The 21,067-nt window shown below is 45.5% G+C and overlaps 3 protein-coding genes and 1 long non-coding RNA gene across 7 annotated transcripts; 1 reads left to right on the top strand and 3 right to left on the bottom strand.

The window, feature by feature from the left end:
- Nucleotides 1–510: 510 nt before the first annotated feature.
- LOC115204143 (tubulin beta-1 chain) lies at nucleotides 511–3,259 on the bottom strand. The gene is made up of 4 exons (XM_029769493.1): nucleotides 3,104–3,259; nucleotides 2,287–2,395; nucleotides 1,962–2,072; nucleotides 511–1,853 (listed from the first exon to the last, which is right to left on the bottom strand). Exons 1-4 carry the CDS (start codon nucleotides 3,158–3,160, stop codon nucleotides 796–798), a joined length of 1,335 nt encoding a protein of 444 aa, XP_029625353.1. The 5' UTR covers nucleotides 3,161–3,259; the 3' UTR covers nucleotides 511–795.
- A 4,607-nt stretch (nucleotides 3,260–7,866) lies between these two features.
- On the bottom strand, nucleotides 7,867–10,786 carry LOC115204137 (tubulin beta-4B chain-like). Its single transcript, XM_029769481.1, has 4 exons — nucleotides 10,629–10,786; nucleotides 9,816–9,924; nucleotides 9,328–9,438; nucleotides 7,867–9,228 (listed from the first exon to the last, which is right to left on the bottom strand). Exons 1-4 carry the CDS (start codon nucleotides 10,683–10,685, stop codon nucleotides 8,171–8,173), a joined length of 1,335 nt encoding a protein of 444 aa, XP_029625341.1. The 5' UTR covers nucleotides 10,686–10,786; the 3' UTR covers nucleotides 7,867–8,170.
- Nucleotides 10,787–12,295: 1,509 nt separating this feature from the next.
- LOC115204131 (uncharacterized) lies at nucleotides 12,296–14,911 on the top strand. Its single transcript, XR_003880310.1, has 5 exons — nucleotides 12,296–12,937; nucleotides 13,411–13,506; nucleotides 13,592–13,819; nucleotides 14,064–14,166; nucleotides 14,315–14,911. It is a non-coding gene; the product is annotated as an uncharacterized LOC115204131 (long non-coding RNA).
- On the bottom strand, nucleotides 14,894–20,716 carry LOC115204110 (RNA polymerase I-specific transcription initiation factor RRN3). Of its 4 annotated transcripts, none has more exons than XM_029769453.1 (19): nucleotides 20,699–20,716; nucleotides 19,820–19,931; nucleotides 19,640–19,696; nucleotides 19,453–19,542; nucleotides 19,227–19,356; nucleotides 19,084–19,143; nucleotides 18,878–18,931; nucleotides 18,504–18,567; nucleotides 18,304–18,373; nucleotides 17,999–18,097; nucleotides 17,784–17,879; nucleotides 17,546–17,675; nucleotides 17,296–17,426; nucleotides 17,055–17,185; nucleotides 16,725–16,909; nucleotides 16,462–16,570; nucleotides 16,155–16,307; nucleotides 15,919–16,009; nucleotides 14,894–15,808 (listed from the first exon to the last, which is right to left on the bottom strand). In XM_029769453.1, the coding sequence occupies exons 2-19, from the start codon at nucleotides 19,889–19,891 to the stop codon at nucleotides 15,656–15,658; spliced, it is 1,875 nt and encodes a 624-aa protein (XP_029625313.1). In that variant the 5' UTR covers nucleotides 19,892–19,931; nucleotides 20,699–20,716; the 3' UTR covers nucleotides 14,894–15,655. The 4 variants fall into 4 exon arrangements, with proteins under 4 accessions (XP_029625313.1, XP_029625303.1, XP_029625295.1 ...); XM_029769443.1 differs by lacking the exon at nucleotides 20,699–20,716 and adding an exon at nucleotides 20,122–20,282; XM_029769435.1 differs by lacking the exon at nucleotides 20,699–20,716 and having other exon boundaries at nucleotides 19,820–20,275.
- Between the last annotated feature and the right edge of the window lie 351 nt (nucleotides 20,717–21,067).

The raw sequence follows: 21,067 nt of genomic DNA, 5'->3' as shown, positions 1-21,067 counted from the left end.
AGCTGTGATTGACAAAATAGCTTCAGTCAGAATTATTAGCCAGCAGCAACTGACTGCAGGAGCTGGGAAGTGATGACTGCTGAAAACAATGCGGCCAAGTCTTTCTGTCTTTAACAGTCACTATACGTCAGTCTCATTTTGCCTGTTGTTACATTCTAAGAATACATTCCAATGCAGAGTTTATTGCTACTAACTCATTGGCATGAAACCATAGTGGGCAGTGCAGTTTGTCTTCAGCCTATAGTTAATGCTCTCTCACAAACCCAGTTTCCAACTGTGGTTGGCCTTTTCTGGTTTGTAAATCTGCTTTTACCTTTGACATTTTGGGCTCATGGCTTCAAATTCATATAACTTACAGTATGTGAAAATACTGTAATTGTACATGCTGACTTTAACCTAGTGTGTCATTTTAATTTTATGTTGTACAGTAATCAAGTCTATATAAGACCATATTAATTATTTATAACACCCATCATATATAAACAATAAAAACATAAGAGTAAGTACCAATTTAATTTGAAATTTAAAATCACTTGCTTTTAATTCCGCAAAGCAATGATGAGATGAATGTAGGAAAATGGAAACAATTCAGTGGATTTCCAACATACAACAACAAAATAATGTCAAAAGTTTACTACTATCTGGTAAGATCACTGTCTAATGTGGAAAAACATTCAATTAATTTTGGAACATCTGCCTTCTTGAGAGAAAGCAGATGGTAAGGATGAAGGGGTGGAGTTGGGGACAGGACGGAGGGGAGTGATAGACTGTTTGGCAGTTGAGTGACTGGATGGTTTAGGTGGCTTCCTCTTCTCCCTCCTCTTCAAACTCGCCCTCCTCAGCGGTGGCATCTTGGTACTGCTGGTACTCAGACACCAGGTCATTCATGTTGCTCTCAGCCTCAGTGAACTCCATCTCATCCATACCCTCTCCGGTGTACCAGTGAAGGAAGGCCTTACGGCGGAACATGGCAGTGAACTGCTCAGAGATACGCTTGAACAGCTCCTGGATGGCTGTGCTGTTGCCGATGAAGGTGGCAGCCATCTTGAGGCCGCGGGGTGGGATGTCGCAGACAGCGGTCTTCACGTTGTTGGGGATCCATTCCACAAAGTAGCTGCTGTTCTTGTTCTGGACGTTGAGCATCTGCTCGTCCACCTCCTTCATGGACATGCGGCCACGGAAGATGGCAGCCACGGTGAGGTAACGGCCGTGACGAGGGTCACAGGCTGCCATCATGTTCTTGGAGTCAAACATCTGCTGGGTGAGCTCAGGAACGGACAGGGCGCGGTACTGCTGGCTCCCCCTGCTGGTGAGGGGGGCGAAGCCGGGCATGAAGAAGTGCAGGCGGGGGAAGGGCACCATGTTGACAGCCAGTTTGCGGAGGTCAGCATTGAGCTGGCCAGGGAAACGAAGGCAGGTGGTCACTCCACTCATGGTAGCTGACACCAGGTGGTTGAGGTCTCCATAGGTGGGTGTGGTGAGCTTGAGAGTGCGGAAGCAGATGTCGTAGAGGGCTTCGTTGTCGATGCAGAAGGTCTCATCTGTGTTCTCCACCAGCTGATGCACAGAGAGGGTGGCATTGTAGGGCTCCACCACTGTGTCGGACACTTTGGGAGAGGGCACCACGCTGAAGGTGTTCATGATTCGGTCAGGGTACTCCTCGCGGATCTTGCTGATGAGCAGGGTGCCCATGCCAGAGCCAGTACCCCCACCCAGGGAGTGGGTGAGCTGAAAGCCCTGGAGGCAGTCACAGCTCTCTGCCTCCTTCCTCACTACATCCATGACAGAGTCTACCAGCTCTGCTCCCTCTGTGTAGTGGCCCTTGGCCCAGTTGTTTCCAGCTCCACTCTGGCCTGCAGACAAGAGTGTCATAAACCACTACTTCACTGACGGGACAAGATTACATTAGTAGTCTACCACCAAATCTTATATTTTCACTGACTACCAAACCAACCACTCACCGAAGACAAAGTTGTCTGGCCTGAAGATCTGTCCGAAGGGGCCAGACCTGACAGAGTCCATGGTGCCCGGCTCCAGATCCACCAGGATGGCACGGGGGACATACTTCCCACCTAGAAACGAAAATAAATATTGGGCGTACTGAACCAATTATTACTGTGCATATTTGCACTGTATTTGTGATAATAGGGTACCTCTGAATGCCAGTATTTTTTTAAATTGTTAATACAAGAGTCTATTTAATCAATTGTGCATGTTTCTGTTTGTTTCAATAATTGGAGACATTGTAGTTTATGTATGCAATGCTATATAATGTGCATACTGTACCTGAGGCCTCATTGTAGTACACATTGATCCTGTCTAGCTGCAGGTCGCTGTCTCCATGGTAGGTGCCAGTCGGGTCGATGCCATGCTCATCACTGATCACCTCCCAGAACTGAGACAGTGAGAGAAAGAGAGAAGTTGAGATGCACGTCAATAGCAATACACAGAAGCATCCATTTAAAATGCAAGTTAGAATATAAATAAATTGATATAATGCAATGTCTTTTCTGTTGCATGGACATTTACCTTTTTGCGAGAAACACAAATAGCATGATTTGCATTAAATATTCCCTTCACATAATTATGTAAGCCTCTAAATGATTTAAATTAAGCATTAAAATTCCATTTAGATCTAAAAAATATATCAGGTTAAATATGTTGTGTCATAAAAGAGAGGAAAGGAAGGTATTCTAGTACCGTTATCTCTCCCTTCCACCGCACGTCCATTTAGGGACCCCAAATAACCATTGGGAATGAGTCAGCAGCAACAAAAACAAATCTGCCCATTTCATATGCAACAGTGATATAAACTGATATTAATCGGATATAGCTATTGTTTAGCCTATTTCTCTTATAAACATATTTATTTTGTGCACGGAATGACCATGCATTTTTCATGCATGTTATATCATAGCCAATCGATAATGCACACAGTTCTGTACCAGCTTTCTCTACAAGTCTTATGGGTGGATTATCAGCGGCTTTTCTTCATTTTGCTACGCAGAGGTAAAAAAAAAAGAGGCTTATCTAGCTCGTCTGCAATCATTCACATGAAGAAATCTATTTTGTTGGTAAAATACAAAGGAGTCAACAATGATACCTTGGCTCCGATCTGGTTACCGCACTGGCCGGCTTGCAGATGCACTATTTCGCGCATTATGGATGGATGGACGGGCGTTGGCAGTGAGGAGATCGCAGTCGAGATTTGGTCCGGAGGACGCTTCTTCTTGTCTTCCCCAGCTGACTGTCTGATGGGCCCGCCTCTCCTTCAACTACTGGGCCGAATCTGTGGGCGTCATCCCCATGGTTACCAAAGACCGGAGGAGAGGAGGGATCCTGAGCTCGTGGAGAGAGCGGATAGGATGCTGTTATTTGGAAGTCTTCATCAATGAGTGTTCCAGTGATGCGCAGTCACCCGACCCTACTGACTGAGTGGTGTAGTGATAGCTGCAGATATCCTACAGTAAAACAGACTCTCGTAAGGGAGCTGAAGGTATCATTGTCATCAACCCACTAATGATGTTCACGAGAGATTTTCCCCAGTAACACAAAGTGGTCACAATCACGAGTGGTGAAGCACAAGATACAAACCACACACTGTGGACTGAGGATATATTGGCACCAAGCAAAAAAAGACATATTTAAAATACCATACTGTAGATTGAGGCGGATGGTAGTAGGCTATTATTAAATCAATATTCTGAAACCGACTGTGGTCAAGAGAAACACCCTGCAAGTGTGATCAAACAGGTAGTCCCTCCTGTGAAGCCCCCTCCCATTATGTAAATCCAACCATTTACACAGGCTTCACAGGAAAAAACTTGGTTTGGCATTGATGTTGTGTACACTGTAAAGGTGTTGCTGTAACATTAACAGTAATTTACAGGCAGCTAGTGGTAAGGAAGTTAATGTATTTCATATTGTAGTAGAACTACTGTAATTTAATAAATACAGTGTCAAAATATCTACTGTGTAATGTCACATGGTACAATACCATAGAATTTAGTGTATTATACTGTAAAAAAAGTAAATGCTACTGTAATCATAATTAATGAATGACATTCATTGAGGGGAGATTGGGTTTGTATTTCACAGTATTTTACTGTAATTACATGGTATTGGTGCAAGCAGGTTGGCTGCTAGGTAATACCTCTCTTTCGTATCATCTGAGATCCCCAAAGATTGGAAAGCTGCCGCAGTCATCTCCCTCTTCAAAGGGGGAGACACTCTAGACCCAAACTGCAGCAGACCTATATCTATCCTACCCTGCTTTTCTAAGGTCTTCGAAAGCCAAGTTAACAGATCACCGGCCATTTTGAATCCCACCGTACCTTCTCTGCTATCCAATCTGGTTTCCGAACTGGTCATGGGTGCACCTCAGGCACGCTCAAGGTCCTAAATGATATCATAACCGCCATCGACAAAAGACAATACTGTGCAGCCGTATTCATCGACCTGGCCAAGGCCTTCGACTCTGTTAATTACCGCATTCTTATTGGCAGACTCAACAGCCTTGGTTTCTCAAATGACTGCCTTGCCTGGTTCACCAACTACTTCTCAGACAGAGTTCAGTGTGTCAAATCGGAGGGCCTGTTGTCCAGACCTTTTGGCAGTCTCTATGGGGGTGCCACAGGGTTCAATTCTCGGGCCGACTCTTTTTTCTGTTTACATCAATGATGTCGCTCTTGCAGCTGGTGATTCTTTGATCCACCTCTACGCAGACGACACCATTCTGTATACTTCTGGCCCTTCTTTAGAAACTGTGTTTACTAACCTCCAGACGAGCTTCAATGCAATACAACTCTCCTTCCGTGGTCTCCAACTGCTCTTAAATGCAAGTAAAACTAAATGCATGCTCTTCAACCGATCGCTGCCGCACCTGCCCGCCCGTCTAGCATCTCTACTCTGGACGGTTCTGACTTAGAATATGTGGACAACTACAACTACCTAGGTGTCTGGCCAGACTGTAAACTCTCCTTCCAGACTCACATTAAGCATCTCCAATCCAAAATTAAATCTAGAATCGTCTTCCTATTTCGCAACAAAGCATCCTTCACTCATGCTACCAAACATACTCTCGTAAAACTGACTATCCTACCGACCCTTGACTTTGGCGATGTCATTTACAAAATAGCCTCCAACACTCTACTCAGCAAATTGGATGCAGTCTATCACAGTGCCATCCGTTTCATCACCAAAGCCCCATATACTACTCACCACTGCGACCTGTATGCTCCCGTTGGCTGGCCCTCCCTTCATATTCATCGCCAAACCCACTGGCTCCAGGTCATCTATAAGTCTTTGCTAGGTAAAGCCCCACCTTATCTCAGCTCACTGGTCACCATAGTAGCACCCACCTGTAGCACACACTCCAGCAGGTATATTTCAATGGTCACCCCCACACATATCTCCCTCACCAACTTTAAGCACCAACTGTCAGAGCAGCTTACAGATCATTGCACCTGTACATTGCACCTACATCATCCCCATATACATTTTTTTGCTCCTTTGCTCCCCTGTATTTCTACTTGTACATTCATCTTCTGCACATCTATCAATCCAGTGTTTATTTGGTATATTGTAATTATTTCACCACTACAGCCAATTTATTGCCTTACCTCCCTCATCTTACCTCATTTGCACACACTGTATATAGACTTTTTCTATTGTGTTATTGACTGTATGTTTGTTTATTACATGTGTAACTCTGTGTTGTCGTTTTCTGTCGCACTGCTTTGATTTATCTTGGCCAGGTAGCAGTTGTAAATGAGAACTTGTTCTCAACTGGCCTACCTGGTTAAAAAAAGGTGAAATAAATATAAAAAAACGACATTACAGCATATCAATGAATATTTGGTGTTTTGTATCACTTGCACTTCTAGAGGCCTTAACAAAGGCTTCCAAACAGGCAGCGACTACAGGGCAAAGCAGGCCAAAGGGACATGGCAAAATGCTCAAACATTAAAGGTTGAAGACTTGCTACGACTCTTATCTGTCCCCTATATATTTTAAATTGAAGGGGCACGGTAACCACATAGGAGTTAGATTGGTACAGCAAACTCTTGAACGTGCCGTCCTTGGCCAGCTCTCCTGCTATCTCTCTCAGAATGACCCTCTTCATCCAAATCAGTCAGGTTTCAAGGCTGGTCATTCAACTGAGACTGCTCTTCTCTGTGTCACGGAGGCTCTCCGCACTGCTAAAGCTAACTCTTTCTCCTCTCATCCTTCTAGACCTATCTGCTGCCTTTGATACTGTGAACCATCAGATCCTCCTTTCCACCCTCTCTGAGTTGGGTATCTCCGGCGCGGCTCGCTCTTGGATTGCGTCCTACCTGACAGGTCGCTCCTACCAGGTGGCGTGGCGAGAATCAATCTCCGCACCACGTGCTCTCACCACTGGTGTCCCCCAGAGCTCAATTCTAGGCCCTCTCCTATTCTCGCTATACACCAAGTCACTTGGCTCTGTCATATCCTCACATGGTCTCTCCTATCATTGCTACGCAGACGACACACAATTAATCTTCTCCTTTCCCCCTTCTGATAACCAGGTGGCGTATCACATTTCTGCATGTCTGGCAGACATATCAGTGTGGATGACGGATCACCACCTCAAGCTGAACCTCGGCAAGACGGAGCTGCTCTTCCTCCCGGGGAAGGACTGCCCTTTCCATGATCTCGCCATCACGGTGGACAACTCCATTGTGTCCTCCTCCCAGAGTGCTAAGAGCCTCGGTGTGACCCTGGACAACACCCTGTCGTTCTCCGCTAACATCAAGGCGGTGACCCGATCCTGTAGGTTCATGCTATACAACATTCGCAGAGTACGACCCTGCCTTACACAGGAAGCGGCGCAGGTCCTAATCCAGGCACTTGTCATCTCCCGTCTGGATTACTGCAACTCGCTGTTGGCGGGGCTCCCTGCCTGTGCCATTAAACCCCTACAACTCATCCAGAACGCCGCAGCCCGTCTGGTGTTCAACCTTCCCAAGTTCTCTCACGTCACCCCGCTCCTCCACACACTCCACTGGCTTCCAGTTGAAGCTCGCATCTGCTACAAGACCATGGTGCTTGCCTACGGAGCTGTGAGGGGAACGGCACCTCCATACCTTCAGGCTCTGATCAGGCCCTACACCCAAACAAGGGCACTGCGTTCATCCACCTCTGGCCTGCTGGCCCCCCTACCTCTGCGGAAGCACAGTTCCCGCTCAGCCCAGTCAAAACTGTTCGCTGCTCTGGCACCCCTATGGTGGAACAAGCTCCCTCACGACGCCAGGACAGCGGAGTCAATCACCACCTTCCGGAGACACCTGAAACCCCACCTCTTTAAGGAATACCTGGGATAGGATAAAGTAATCCTTCTAACGCCCCCCCCCCCAAATAAGATATAGATGTACTATTGTAAAGTGGTTGTTCCACTGGATATCATAAGGTGAATGCACCAATTTGTAAGTCGCTCTGGCTAAGAGCATCTGCTAAATGACGTAAATGTAAAAAATTCTCACTAACAGGTGAAAAGAATATAGTCCCTTACAAGGCATGCCTCAAAATATATTTAATGAGCCATAAACAAAAAGTGTTTGGCGCCCCAAAAATACAGTACTGTATTTTGTGGTGCAGTACGGTACCATTTGAAATACAGCCATTCTTTCCCCGCCCACAACATTTTCCCACTGCACCATAATTTACCTACCATGGTCCAAAGTATTCTATCTGACCTGCTGGTTGTACGTCAGTGCCACTTACTGACGTAAAACCAGCGTGTCAGATGATGGACTGATCGTGTTTTTACAGAAAGAAAAACATTTGTAAACATAGAAAATTATCTCAGGTATTGAAAGGGTTATTTAAGTAAAGCAACACACCTAGCATTGGAACACATCGTTCATTTATTCACATAATTCAATTTAGACATCTAGTAATCGAGTTACAGCTTGCTGTTTTCATAAGAAACCTCATGTTAGAATACCCTCTGACTTCTAGGATGAGCACCGAAAACCTTACAGGATACTAATTAGACTGAAGGGAAGAGATGCTTGAGCACATTAATTTAATTATCACAAATCTGAGTTTCCTTTTCATTAACATTAACTTAAATCAATCAAGTTGTGCTTTGGGGACAGGGCGGAGGGGAGTGATAGACTGTTTGGCAGTTGAGTGACTGGATGGTTTAGGCGGCTTCCTCTTCTCCCTCCTCTTCAAACTCGCCCTCCTCAGCGGTGGCATCTTGGTACTGCTGGTACTCAGACACCAGGTCATTCATGTTGCTCTCAGCCTCAGTGAACTCCATCTCATCCATACCCTCTCCGGTGTACCAGTGAAGGAAGGCCTTGCGGCGGAACATAGCAGTGAACTGCTCAGAGATACGCTTGAACAGCTCCTGGATGGCTGTGCTGTTGCCGATGAAGGTGGCAGACATCTTGAGGCCGCGGGGTGGGATGTCGCAGACAGCGGTCTTCACGTTGTTGGGGATCCATTCCACAAAGTAGCTGCTGTTCTTGTTCTGGACGTTGAGCATCTGCTCGTCCACCTCCTTCATGGACATGCGGCCACGGAAGATGGCAGCCACGGTGAGGTAACGGCCGTGACGAGGGTCACAGGCTGCCATCATGTTCTTGGAGTCGAACATCTGCTGGGTGAGCTCAGGAACGGACAGGGCGCGGTACTGCTGGCTCCCCCTGCTGGTGAGGGGGGCGAAGCCGGGCATGAAGAAGTGCAGGCGGGGGAAGGGCACCATGTTGACAGCCAGTTTGCGGAGGTCAGCATTGAGCTGGCCAGGGAAACGAAGGCAGGTGGTCACTCCACTCATGGTGGCTGACACCAGGTGGTTGAGGTCTCCATAGGTGGGTGTGGTGAGCTTGAGAGTGCGGAAGCAGATGTCGTAGAGGGCTTCGTTGTCGATGCAGAAGGTCTCATCTGTGTTCTCCACCAGCTGATGCACAGAGAGAGTAGCGTTGTAGGGCTCCACCACTGTGTCGGACACTTTGGGAGAGGGCACCACGCTGAAGGTGTTCATGATTCGGTCAGGGTACTCCTCGCGGATCTTGCTGATGAGCAGGGTGCCCATGCCAGAGCCAGTACCCCCACCCAGGGAGTGGGTGAGCTGGAAGCCCTGGAGGCAGTCACAGCTCTCTGCCTCCTTCCTCACTACATCCATGACAGAGTCTACCAGCTCTGCTCCCTCTGTGTAGTGGCCCTTGGCCCAGTTGTTTCCAGCTCCACTCTGGCCTGCAGACAAGAGTGTCATAACCCATTATTTCCCGGACAAGATTTTATAAGTACCTACCACCAAATCTAATATCTGCACTGAACACACCAACCACTCACCGAAGACAAAGTTGTCTGGCCTGAAGATCTGTCCGAAGGGGCCAGACCTGACAGAGTCCATGGTGCCCGGCTCCAGATCCACCAGAATGGCACGGGGGACATACTTCCCACCTGAAAAATCAAAGCAAATTGTATTTGTCACATACACATGGTTAGCAGATGTTAATGCGAGTATAGCGAAATGCTTGTGCTTCTAGTTCTGACCATGCAGTAATATCTAACAAGTAATCTAACAATTTCACAACAACTACCTTATACACAGAAGTGTAAAGGAATGAATAAGAACATGTACATAAAATAAGAATAGGGAAATGTTGGGCATACTGAAACTTGTTACTGTACATGTTTTATGTATGTATTATTTGTTTGTGTAAGTGTAATCAGTTAATTATTCCTAATTAAAACAGCAGTTTATTTAATTGCTCATGTTTCAATAATTGGAGACATGTAGTTCATGTATGCAATGCTATATAATGTGCATACTGTACCTGAGGCCTCATTGTAGTACACATTGATCCTGTCTAGCTGCAGGTCGCTGTCTCCATGGTAGGTGCCAGTGGGGTCGATGCCATGCTCATCACTGATCACCTCCCAGAACTGAGACAGTGAGAGGAAGAGAGAGAATTAGAGCGAGCGAGGGAGGGTACAGGGGGATAAGATGCACGTCAATAGCAATACACAGAAGCATCCATTTAAAACTCAAGTTAGAATATAAATACATAGATAATGCAATGTGTATTTTCTGTTGCATGGACATTTACCTTTTCAAGAGCAACAAATAGCATGAATTGCATTAAATATTCCCTTTATATAATTATGTTATCGTCTAAATGCTTCAAATGAAGCATTCAAATGAAGCATTAAAATGCCATTTAGATCGAAATATTAATCAGGTTGAATATGTAATGTCATAAGAGGGAGGACGGAGGTATTCTAGTAGGCTACCATATCTTTCCCTTCAACGCCCATATTACAAGGACCCCAAATAACCATTGGGAATGAATCAGCGGAAATAAAAAAAATAAAAAAATAAAACAAAATCAGAACATGTCATATCGTATGCAACAGCGATTAAAATGTAGTTTATCTTGTGCACTGAATGATCATGCATTTTTCGTCCATGGTAGCCTATAGGCCTATTATAGCCAATCGAGGATGCAGTCTTATGGGTGGATTACAAGCGGCCATTCTTAATTTAGCTACGCACTACGCAGAGAGAACGAGAGGTTTATCTAGGTCGCATGCAATCCCCAAATGAAGCAATCTATTTTATTGATATACAAACAAGAGAAGAGTAATACCTTAGCTCCAATCTGGTTTCCGCACTGTCCGGCTTGCAGATGCACTATTTCGCGCATTTTGGATGGAAGGAAGGGCGTTAGCTGTGTGGATTCGACGGTGGAACGAGAAGGTACTGGGCTTGGAGGACTCTCTTTGTCTTCTTACCCAGCTGACTGAATCATGGACCCGCCTCTCCTGCTACTACTGGGCCGAATCGGTGGCGCAACCTGACGTCATCCCCATGGTAACGACAGACCGGAGGAAAAAGGGGGATACATCATCCTAGGCTCGTGGAGAGAGCGGATAGGATGCAGTGATTTGGTTATCGCCATTTTATTTAATTTAATTTAATTTAACCTTTATTTAACTAGGCAAGTCAGTTAAGAACAAATTCTTATTTACAATGACGTCTACCAAAATGCGAAAGGCCTCCTGCGAGGACGGGGCCTGGGATAAAAAAATAAAATAATAATAATAGTAATAATAATAAATAATAATAATAAATACAATATAAATACAGGGCAAAACACACATCACAACAAGAGAGACAACACAATACTACATAAAGTGAGACCTAAGACAACAACATAGCAAGGCAGCAACGCATGACAAAACAGCATGGTAGCAACATAACATAACAACAACATGGTACAAACATTATTGGGCACAGACAACAGCACAAAGGTCAAGAAGGTAGAGACAACAATACATCACACAAAGCAGCCACAACTGTCAGTAAGAGTGTCCATGATTGAGTCTTTGAATGAAGAGATTGTTCCAGAGATGAATGAGTGTTCCAGAGATGCGCAGTTACACGACTATAGTCCCTGAGTGGTGTAGTGATAGCTGCATGCATCCTACAATAAAATCTCTTATGAGTAGCCTGAAATTATCATTGTCATCAAGCCACTAATGAATGTTCATAGATTTTCCCCATAAATATAAAGTGGTCACAATCACATGTAGTGATACACAAGCTACAAACCACACACTGTGGACTGATGTCGAGAGTTTCAATTTCCTTGGTGTCCACATCACCAACAAACTATCATGGTCCAAACATACCAAGACAGTCGTGAAGAGGGCACGACAAAACCTTTTCCCCCTCAGGAGACTGAAAAGATTTGGCACGGGTCCCCAGATCTTCAAAAGGTTCTATAGCTGCACCATCGAGAGCATCCTGACCGGTTGCATCACCGCCCGGTATGTCAACTGCTCGGCATCTGACCGTAAGGCGCTACAGAGGGTAGTGCGAACGGCCCAGTACATCACTGGGGCCAAACTTCCTGCCATCCAGGACCTATATAATAGGCGGTGTCAGAGGAAAGCCCATAAAATTGTCAGAGACTCCAGTCACCCAAGTTATAGACTGTTTTCTCTTATACCGCACAATAAGTGGTCTCTTATACCGCACAGCAAGTGGTCATTTTATTTATGATGATTTTACCAATAATTGTTTTATTATTTTGGTTGATCATATTTTCATCCTGCTTCATGAGATACATCTTGGCAGTCGTCTTTCCCTTTTCAGTCTTTTAAAGGCTTTTAAAGTTATTGATTGTGTATCTCTATCTACAACCTTTAACAATGTTGCTATTCAAAACATGTAACAGGTTCTAGGCTAAACCAGTCTGCAGCTATTCCACATGTGACCAATAGGGCTCGACTTCCTGTTTCACGTTGTTGTCTGTCATGCAGTACTGTGTGTCTCTGGAGTCACACACAAACACAACTCAACAGACAGGAAAACAGCCTGCACTTTTAAGGTCTGGCATTAGAACAAGAACAATGGAAGAATAGGCACGTTGAGTATCTGTTTTGAAAATTCAAAGGGAGGTCATTTCTGAAAGAAAAAGTAAATAATCTCCACATTTATATGCTTGACATGGAAACGTAGGCATTGTTTAAGCCAGAGGATATCTTCTTCACAGACTCCCGGTACCTGATCAGGTCATCCAGTGTGTGTCTCCCAGAGGAGGATCTCTCCTGTCCTGTGTGCTGTGACATCTTCAGGGACCCTGTCCTCCTACCATGTAGCCACAGCTACTGGAACACCTCAGACCTCAGACAGTGTCCTGTCTGCAGGAGAAGAGCTTCCAACAACACTCCTCCCTCCAACCTGGCTCTGAAGAACCTCTGTGAAGCTTTGCAACAGAGCAGGATTCAGAGCTCAGCGGAGGGGAACAGTGTACTTTGTAGTCTACATGGAGAGAGACTCAGATTCTTCTGTCTGGTGGACAAGCAGCCTGTCTGTGTAGTGTGCCAAGCCTCGAAAATACACAAGAACCATGACTGCGTACCCACAGAGAAGGCAGCACAGGATTGCAAGGTGAGAGACTGAATAATAATTTAAATGACTCTAGTATGTATATGCATGAAATAACTTGGCAACGTCTGTTTTCATAGTTAACGTTGCCATTTCCTCATGTAAGGAGCCTGTGGCCCCTGGCGGTAGAATGCTGTTAATCAGGTCTATCCTGACAGTATATGCGAGTGTACAGTATTAGCAGAGAAATTCCAAAGGGTGTAAAGTATTATATCTGCATTCCTATGGGATAATATCTGATCTGCTGGTTGTACGTCAATGAGTGGTGTTGATGGACATAGTGTGTTTGCAGAGTAAAACATCTTTAAACATTGTAAATTATCTCAGGTATTGAAAGGGTTATTTTAATCAAGCGACACACCTGGCATTGAACCTATTGTTAATTTATTTCACATAATTAAATCTAGACGTCTAATCGAGTTACAGCTTGCTGCTTTCATAAGAAACCTCATGTTAGAATACCCTCTTACTTGCAGGATGAGCTCAACGTAGCACTGAAAACCTTACAGCCTACTCTGGACTCCCTCATTAGACTGAAGGGAACCTCTGAAGAGATGCTCGAGCCCATTAAGGTAATCTCCACAGATGTCATCAGATGTCATCCTTTTCATTAAAATGAACTCAAATCCATCAAGTTGTGCTCTAACTGCCCCTCAGAATCAGGCCCTGTAGACAGAGGCAGATAAAGGATCTGTTTGTGGAACTCCACCAGTTCCTGTATGATGAAGAGGCAGCGAGGCTAGCTGCTCTGAAGGAGGAGGAAGAGGAGAAGGGGTGATGAAGAGTATGGTGACAAAGGCTGCAGCAGGGATGCTATACCTCAAAGAGACTACAACAGTCATAACACAGGAGATGACAGATGCTGAAGACATGACATTGCTCCAGGTTTGTACTGGCACAATTTACACATTACACATAAATTAAATAAAGCCAGAATAATCATTTTTGAGGAGAGGATGGGACTTATTTGTTTATTCAGACACAATATTACACTTTCTTTGTTTTTCAGAACTTTAAAGCCACTATATGTATGTTGATATCCCCCACCTCTGTCGATCATTCTATTTTTTCCTCCCTCTCTCTGCGTTGGAATACTGAACAGGACAATTGTATTATTTTGTCATTTCAGAGCCCAGTGCAGGGTCCAGAAAGGATTTCAGGGGCGCTGATTGATGTGGCCAAGCACCTCAAGTACAGAGTCTGGAAGAAAATGCTTCTGCATGTTGAATACAGTAAGTCAATTTCAATGGTTAACAGAGATGAGGAGATAAGGAAGTTAACTCCCACAGCATTTTAACCTGGCGAAGATAAGCTAAAACAGTGGTGACCCAAACCCTTTTCCTCTCTAACCCAGTCTCTGGCCCATCTCCCCCTCTTCAGCTCCTGTGACCTTGGACTCAAACACAGCCCACCCCTGCCTCTTCCTGTCACATCCCTTCAGTACACCAGCCAGCCCCACTGTCTCCCTGACAACCCTGAGCGCTTCCGCACGAGTGCAGAGGTCCTGGGCATGACCAGGCTTAGCTCAGGAAGCCACTGCTGGGTAGTGGATACAGGATGTAACAACGACTGGATTCTGGGCGTGGCCTGTACGTCTGTCACCAGGAATATGGAGGTCCAGGCCTGGCCGGAGAACGGGTTTTGGACCATGTGTCTGTGAGACAGGGAGTACAGAGCGATGACCTCACCCCCAACAGCCGTGACAGTCACAGAGAAACTCAATAGGGTCAGAGTGCAGCTGGACTGGGTCAAGGGCCAAGTGTCTTTCTTTGACCCTGCTGATGACGATACACCCCTTTACTCTTTCTCACACAAGTTCAGAGAAAGTGTTTCTGTATTTTTATACACAAAGCAAACACCCTCTGAGAATCCTACCTGAGGACGTGTGTTACAGTGCAACATAGTGGGGCAGGACATCCTTGTACAGTTCCCGACTGATCATTTTTTACAATAAATTAATTTCTGTCAACCCAGAAATAGTTTGGCTTTTATTTACAGGTTAGTGTATGTCAACTACGTAATTGATACTGCATTCATACAAGCACAAGTTTACAGAAATAATGTTTAATCTAGTGCAGGTGACCCTTCTTACAAGTATCTGTTCTGGTTAAGAAGAATTTCAATAAGGGAACATGTTTACAATTTGTACAACTATATAAATCATAAAAATGTGTTGTTCAGAACTTGATACAAATTGTAGATCAGAGACAACCAAAATCAATGAACCATTGAAAGTGTCAGATTTTTTTTTTGTAAATACAGTTACCGTCACCGAGAACACTAAATCTACTTACGGTTTCCCCAGCCTAGATAAAACAAATACATTTTCTTTCCATAGTTGAGTTAAATGAACTTATTCACTATTAACCAGTTATAACATGTTAACTGCTATAACATAGAACCATTATTAGAAAATGAATAGCTCTAGCCACGCATTGTACACTTTGTGTTCATAATCTTTTGCATCCTGGAGTAGGTTCTTGATGGGGTGGTGATTGTAGATGGTTCCGACTGATACTTCTCTTCAGAGATGATAGGGAAGGATGGACCCGTCCATTTTAAAACAGCAGGGGGTCAAAATCAGAACGGTCTATGGTAAGATCATTTAATATTCCATTTGAAAAAGTTAAAGCTGGGTGTCTCTGTATGAAGGCACTCAGGGTTGTGGAATAGTCCATTTTTCAGGGGGTTGTGGATGAGTCCATGTTAAATATGGGGGTGTCAGAAGGGTCTCTGTAGGAAGGCAATGGGCGGGGAGCCCACACTGCTGGGGCTGTGGAGGTGTGACTCATACGAGCCAGGGGTCATACCCATCACCCCCTTTGTCTCCGGCGTCTCCCCTCGCAGGAAGTCATCCTCATCTGCATCCGAGCACTGAGACAGAGAGAAAACAGCCAATCAAACCACAAAAACAACCAATAGGGAGACACACAGCATCCAATCATGTGTGTGCCTGAGAGAATACAAGAGTGTCTGTGTTTTACCTGTCTGACTCTCTTGGTGGTGAAGGTTTCCACCTCAGTGTCTGCTGGCTCCTCCCACACCTGGTAGAGGGGCTCGATGAGTTTACTTGACCTGGAGAGGAGAGAAGAAAAACATGATCAGAAATAGAAAATGAACTCTCTTCTTAGAGTTCAGGTCGTACTACTGCCATTTCCAACCAATTTCTCCTGTTTTGTGCCTACTGATAAGTGGTCCCTGAGAAGGGTTCATGGGTTACCTCTTGAGCACGTAGGGGTCAAAGGGGAAGAAACTGTCCAGGGGGTTGGTGTTGGTGGACACACAGTCGCCCCCCACGGAGCTGCGGACCACGGGGAGAACATGGCGGCTGTTCCTCTCGATGATGGTGTAGCAGAACACCAACTGGTACTTTCTGTGGGTGGATGGATGGATGGATGGATACACGTCTGGGTCAAACAACCACTGCACATTTTTAGAAGCAGACAGACAGAACTGAACAGTGCTGTAGCAGAGTGTAATTGATGTGTGACTGGCTAAAAGGGTGGTTGGTTGGTGTACCACGGTACCTGGTGATGGCAGCAAACATGTTGGTGACGGCAGGCAGGCAGACCTTCAGAGGGTTGAGCTGACACATCACTATCCTCTCTAGGTTCAGACCCTGCAGGTACGCCAGCCCTGGGGGGGAAACAGACACACAGTTATATAATACTGGACACTGGTAAAGCCCCCCCTAATATATATATATATATATATATATCTCAACTGATACCATTTTTTGGGGATTGTATCTGTGTAAGTATGTGTTTTACACGCATGTGTAATCCCCTACCTTTCTTCATGTCCCCCTCCAGGATGCTCCTGTGTCTGAAGATGAGTGTGTAGAAGACAGCCTGGCAGGCGTTGTAGAAGGGCCCGTGTAGCATGATGTCACAGTAGGCCCGGGAGCCAGAGTCCTGGCTGTCTATGTATAGGTGGAGCCAGGGGACCAGCAGGTCCAGACACGCACACACCGTACTGCAGGACGGAGAACACAGTCAGAGAATCTTAGTTAGGGAGTTAGGAGGGACCAGAGAGTATGCTGTGTAGAACCAACCACACCCCAACATGCTCTAAGAAGCCCGTTCTGAACATATTTAGGAGGACAGAGGGTGTGACTCACGCGACGGGCAGGAAGTTGGCACGGGCCAGGAAGCTACCCATGTAGCCAGCGGCAGATTGGCGCAGTACTGCCGGGTGAGACGGGCTCTGCAGTAACCTCCACAGGTGTTCCAGAAACGCCTCTGCCAGAGCCTGAGAGAGGGGTCAAACACACAGCCAATCAATCCAGTTACCCACTCAACCGTTCTATAAAATGCCACTACTATAAAGTCGCACGGATGCACACTGTTGCGAGTACTGACCAGTCTGAAGCTGCAGAGGTAGAAGAGGGCGTATTGGACGTGACAGGAGGCGTGTGTAGGTAGGATAAGTTTATCAAACACACACACCAGGTCCTTGTATAGATCCTTAGTCTGCTCCACATCCAGACAACCTGCCAGAGAGAGAGTAGAGGGGGAGAGATGGAGGGGTGGAAGGGGAGAGCAAAAGGGAGCAGAGTAAGCACTGTCTTGTCATATGTCTAGTGAGTGTGTGTGAAGACCCTGTGCTCACCGTTGACATGGCACATGTCCTTGATGAAGGCCAGCAGCACAACCATGAGAGTGTCCAGTCTCTCAGCGACAGGGTGGACCATCACATTGGTCCCTGCTGGACTGGACTTCACTGAACACACATCCTCATCCTGCGTGATAGAGAGAGGAGGGAAACGTCACACCACATCAGTCGCAAAATGGAGAACTATCACACCAGTGAGTGCTGTATGTAAACCCTAGCAGATCTAGTCAGTCACCATGTCAAAGAGGCCCTCCTCCTCCTGCTCTCCTTTCATCTCCTGCTGCTGCACAGCGTTCTCCACCTCCTCTATCTCTCCCCGAGAAGCACTCACCTGGAACACAACACACAGTGTTAGCACACAAAAAAACACAATTTCTCAGTGAAGAACTGGAAAGCCAACACACACACACACAGGAGCAACTGTGGCTTAACAAACACACACACACTTACGTCCAGTTTGAGCATCCTACTGATGATGAGTTCCAGGACGTGTCGTTGTAGAGAGGGGATGTACACCGCCACCCGCAGAAGGTTATGGACATAACACTCCTGGGGAGAGAGAAAGACAACCATACTGTACAACAATCTGACAATTAAAACAACAAACATGAGGCTACCTACCGTAGCCACTACTTACCAGGGTTCTGGAAGATTTCTGCACAAAATAACCGGCTACCTACCGTAGCCACTGCTTACCAGGGTTCTGGAAGATTTCTGCACAAAAGAACCGGCTACCTACCGTAGCCACTGCTTACCAGGGTTCTGGAAGATTTCTGCACAAAAGGAAAGTTCTCAGTCAGAATGGGCATCAGGAAACGGCTGGTGCTGAAATGAGAAGGACGAAGAACAAAAAGTTTGTTACCAGTTTGCATTGGGGGTCAACAATTCCCAAGGTCAGACCTGGGTCTGAAAATGATCCAGCAACATGTTGTAGAATTGTCTTATGGCTACTTACGATGGGACATATCTGGCAATCAGCTGCAGGGCCTGATGACACTGGTCAAAATTTATTGGAAGGTCTTCAAAAATCAAGAAAGAAGACAAAGGGTTAAAATTGTGCATAAATGAAAAAAGTATTTGCCGTTTTGAACTAACATCCAACGTTGAACAAGTTGGATCTGTGAACTGGGTGTCATTATACCCTTTATATTGGAATGGAACACTGATTCTGTAACGTTTGAAGTAAAAAGAAATTGTAACATTGAAGTAAAACTAAAATTTATGAAGAGGTCTGTCAGCCTGATAAATCAGTAACCATAAGGAGTGGGACTCCTGCAGTGAAAGTCCCCAGTGCTAGAGTCTCCGTGCATTATCTTATCTACACCTCACCTCCCCTCTTATCATCCTCACTCTTCAAGGACTTTAGAAGTGTGCCTAGTTTCCCTAAAAGGACAAGTAGAGCAGCCTTTTACCAACCGCATTCTCAGATCACTATGAATTTACTGCAGTGTGTATTGCAATGAAACATTTCAGGGACTGTCCGTTGAACAATCTTGGTTTTCCATTGGAAACAGTAACGAAACAATAACACCTACTTTCATCGTCATCATCCGAGTCGGAGATATCCACTCCTCCCTCACAAATCTTCACTCTCTCTGGAAAGGAAGGAAAAACAATACGTCTTCAAAGTAGCCATATTGAGTTATCAGAATGTCCACGCAGACAGACAGGAACTCACTGGGTGTGAAGTTGGAGACCACCATCTTGAGGCAGGCCCGGAGGTAGACAGTCTGAGCAGATACCAGGTTACTGAGGAAGGCCAGATACTCCTCCACTACGGCAGGGCTTCGACCCAGCCACGGCAGCCTCTGGTACACAGAGACAAAGGGTAGATACAGCATTAGAAAACTGTTCCTGGCCTGGGCAGTACTGTCCATCTCTTGATTCAAGTGTTCCATCCTCACCAGAACCAAATAGATCAGCTGCTCATGGTCTTTGCTGAGTTGTGTCACACAATTCCGGAATTCCTGCAGCCAGTTGATGATTTGGGCATCCTGTCAAAAAAGGAAGACATTCTATTATCATTAAGACCTCTGGAAACTTTCTTGTTACACAGTACATGTTGCATAACTGCTAGTCGTGCTCATTTACCTTGATATCTGGATCTGCCAGCTGATGTTTCAACAACTCATAGTCACTGGTGTCTCCCTTGAAAAACAACCAACCAGCAGCAAATACTGTCATTCATACCAGGTTATAACTACATTCCAGAGTGAATCATATAAGTGTTTAAGGCATCCATGTTTGGTGTCACTGGATTGGAAACCTCACCTGTTTGAATTTCGCTAACGTGGCAACAACATTGCCCCCAAACCGCACCGTCTTCAAGGGGGGAGTGTTCATGAAATCTCTCCCCTCAATCTCCAAGCTTTACACACAAGCGCTGGGGAGGGGAGGATGGCGACAATAGCACGCGAGTAAATTGACTAAGATACAGAGTGGTAAGCAAGTATTGTGAAACATAAAGCATGACAACACAATACAGTTAGAACAGCTTGCTATAAATGTGCTGGCTACCATTAGTTTGATGGTAATGCGTTTACAGAAACGTATTTGAAAGGCTTCAGTCTTACCAATCAAATGAAATAGTGTTCAGATAGCTACAATTCTATTTGCAACGCAAAATGCTGTTTCGATCGTGATACAATGAAACGTGCCTTCTTCATGCCGCTAACTTCACAACAGGAAGAGAAAATGGTGACCGATTTTATTTACGGAAATTAATGGTAGATTCTTCTTCCTGTAGCGCCGTGGTCGTATATGGTGCATTACTGCTACCTACCGTGGCGGAGCATAGGCATATTTGATAGAACAGTTCCATCAGAACACGTCACCTTTGCCATCGCTGCCTATCTGGATTGAGCGTTATCAATCCGACTCTAATACTGCACTCTAAATGTATGGTGAGGGATTATAACATTGGACACTGCATTTGGGTTCCCGAGTGGCGCAGCTAAGGCGTCACTACAGTCCCTGGTTCGAATCCAGGCTGAGTAACATCCAGCCGTGATTGGGAGTCCCATAGGGCGGCGCACAATTGGCCCAGCGTAGTCTGGGGTAGGCCGTCATTGTAAATAAGAATTTGTTCTTAACTGACTTGCCTAGTTACATAAAATTGCAAGCAGTAGTGCAATAATTGACAGAGCTGACCTCAATTCAAGACGTGGTGAAATCATGAACATTCATGATGTACTTGTCCTGCTCTGAGTGTGTCTCTTCCAACAGTTCATCCAGCAGGCTCCCCACATGGCGCATGGGTTCAACTCGGGCATGTAGCCTGGTCTCATAGACTAGACATAACATAGTAACGTAAATTCGGAACTATCAAAGTATAATTATATGTTATATTTGGTGTGGTTACATAAGACAGATGGTTATTATTATGGTTATGAAATTAGGGTGTTGGTCGGGGTGGATAGGTAGGTATATGTACCCGATGTGAAATGGCTAGTTAGTTAGCGGTGGTGCGCGCTAATAGCGTTTCAATCGGGTGACGTCACTCGCTCTGAGACCTGAAGT

Source organism: Salmo trutta, chromosome 1 (genome assembly GCF_901001165.1).
Source record: "Salmo trutta chromosome 1, fSalTru1.1, whole genome shotgun sequence".
Taxonomy (NCBI): domain Eukaryota; kingdom Metazoa; phylum Chordata; class Actinopteri; order Salmoniformes; family Salmonidae; genus Salmo; species Salmo trutta.
The sequence above is the reverse complement of the archived record's forward strand: the minus strand, read 5'-3'. Positions and strand labels throughout refer to the sequence as shown.

What these genes read in the sequence shown, in the direction of transcription:
- LOC115204143 (XM_029769493.1), bottom strand. Translation starts at nt 3,160, where the DNA reads ATGCGCGAAATAGTGCATCTGCAAGCCGGCCAGTGCGGTAACCAGATC. An exon ending in GTAACCAGATCGGAGCCAAG is followed by an intron (nt 2,396 to 3,103) that starts GTATCATTGTTG and finishes TCACTGTCTCAG; the next exon opens with TTCTGGGAGGTGATCAGTGA. An exon ending in GCCAGACAACTTTGTCTTCG is followed by an intron (nt 1,854 to 1,961) that starts GTGAGTGGTTGG and finishes TCTTGTCTGCAG; the next exon opens with GCCAGAGTGGAGCTGGAAAC.
- LOC115204137 (XM_029769481.1), bottom strand. Translation starts at nt 10,685, where the DNA reads ATGCGCGAAATAGTGCATCTGCAAGCCGGACAGTGCGGAAACCAGATT. An exon ending in GTACTACAATGAGGCCTCAG is followed by an intron (nt 9,439 to 9,815) that starts GTACAGTATGCA and finishes TTGATTTTTCAG; the next exon opens with GTGGGAAGTATGTCCCCCGT. An exon ending in GCCAGACAACTTTGTCTTCG is followed by an intron (nt 9,229 to 9,327) that starts GTGAGTGGTTGG and finishes TCTTGTCTGCAG; the next exon opens with GCCAGAGTGGAGCTGGAAAC.
- LOC115204110 (XM_029769453.1), bottom strand. Translation starts at nt 19,891, where the DNA reads ATGAACACTCCCCCCTTGAAGACGGTGCGGTTTGGGGGCAATGTTGTT. An exon ending in AGCTGATCTATTTGGTTCTG is followed by an intron (nt 19,357 to 19,452) that starts GTGAGGATGGAA and finishes TCTGTGTACCAG; the next exon opens with AGGCTGCCGTGGCTGGGTCG. An exon ending in GGTCTCCAACTTCACACCCA is followed by an intron (nt 19,144 to 19,226) that starts GTGAGTTCCTGT and finishes CTTCCTTTCCAG; the next exon opens with AGAGAGTGAAGATTTGTGAG.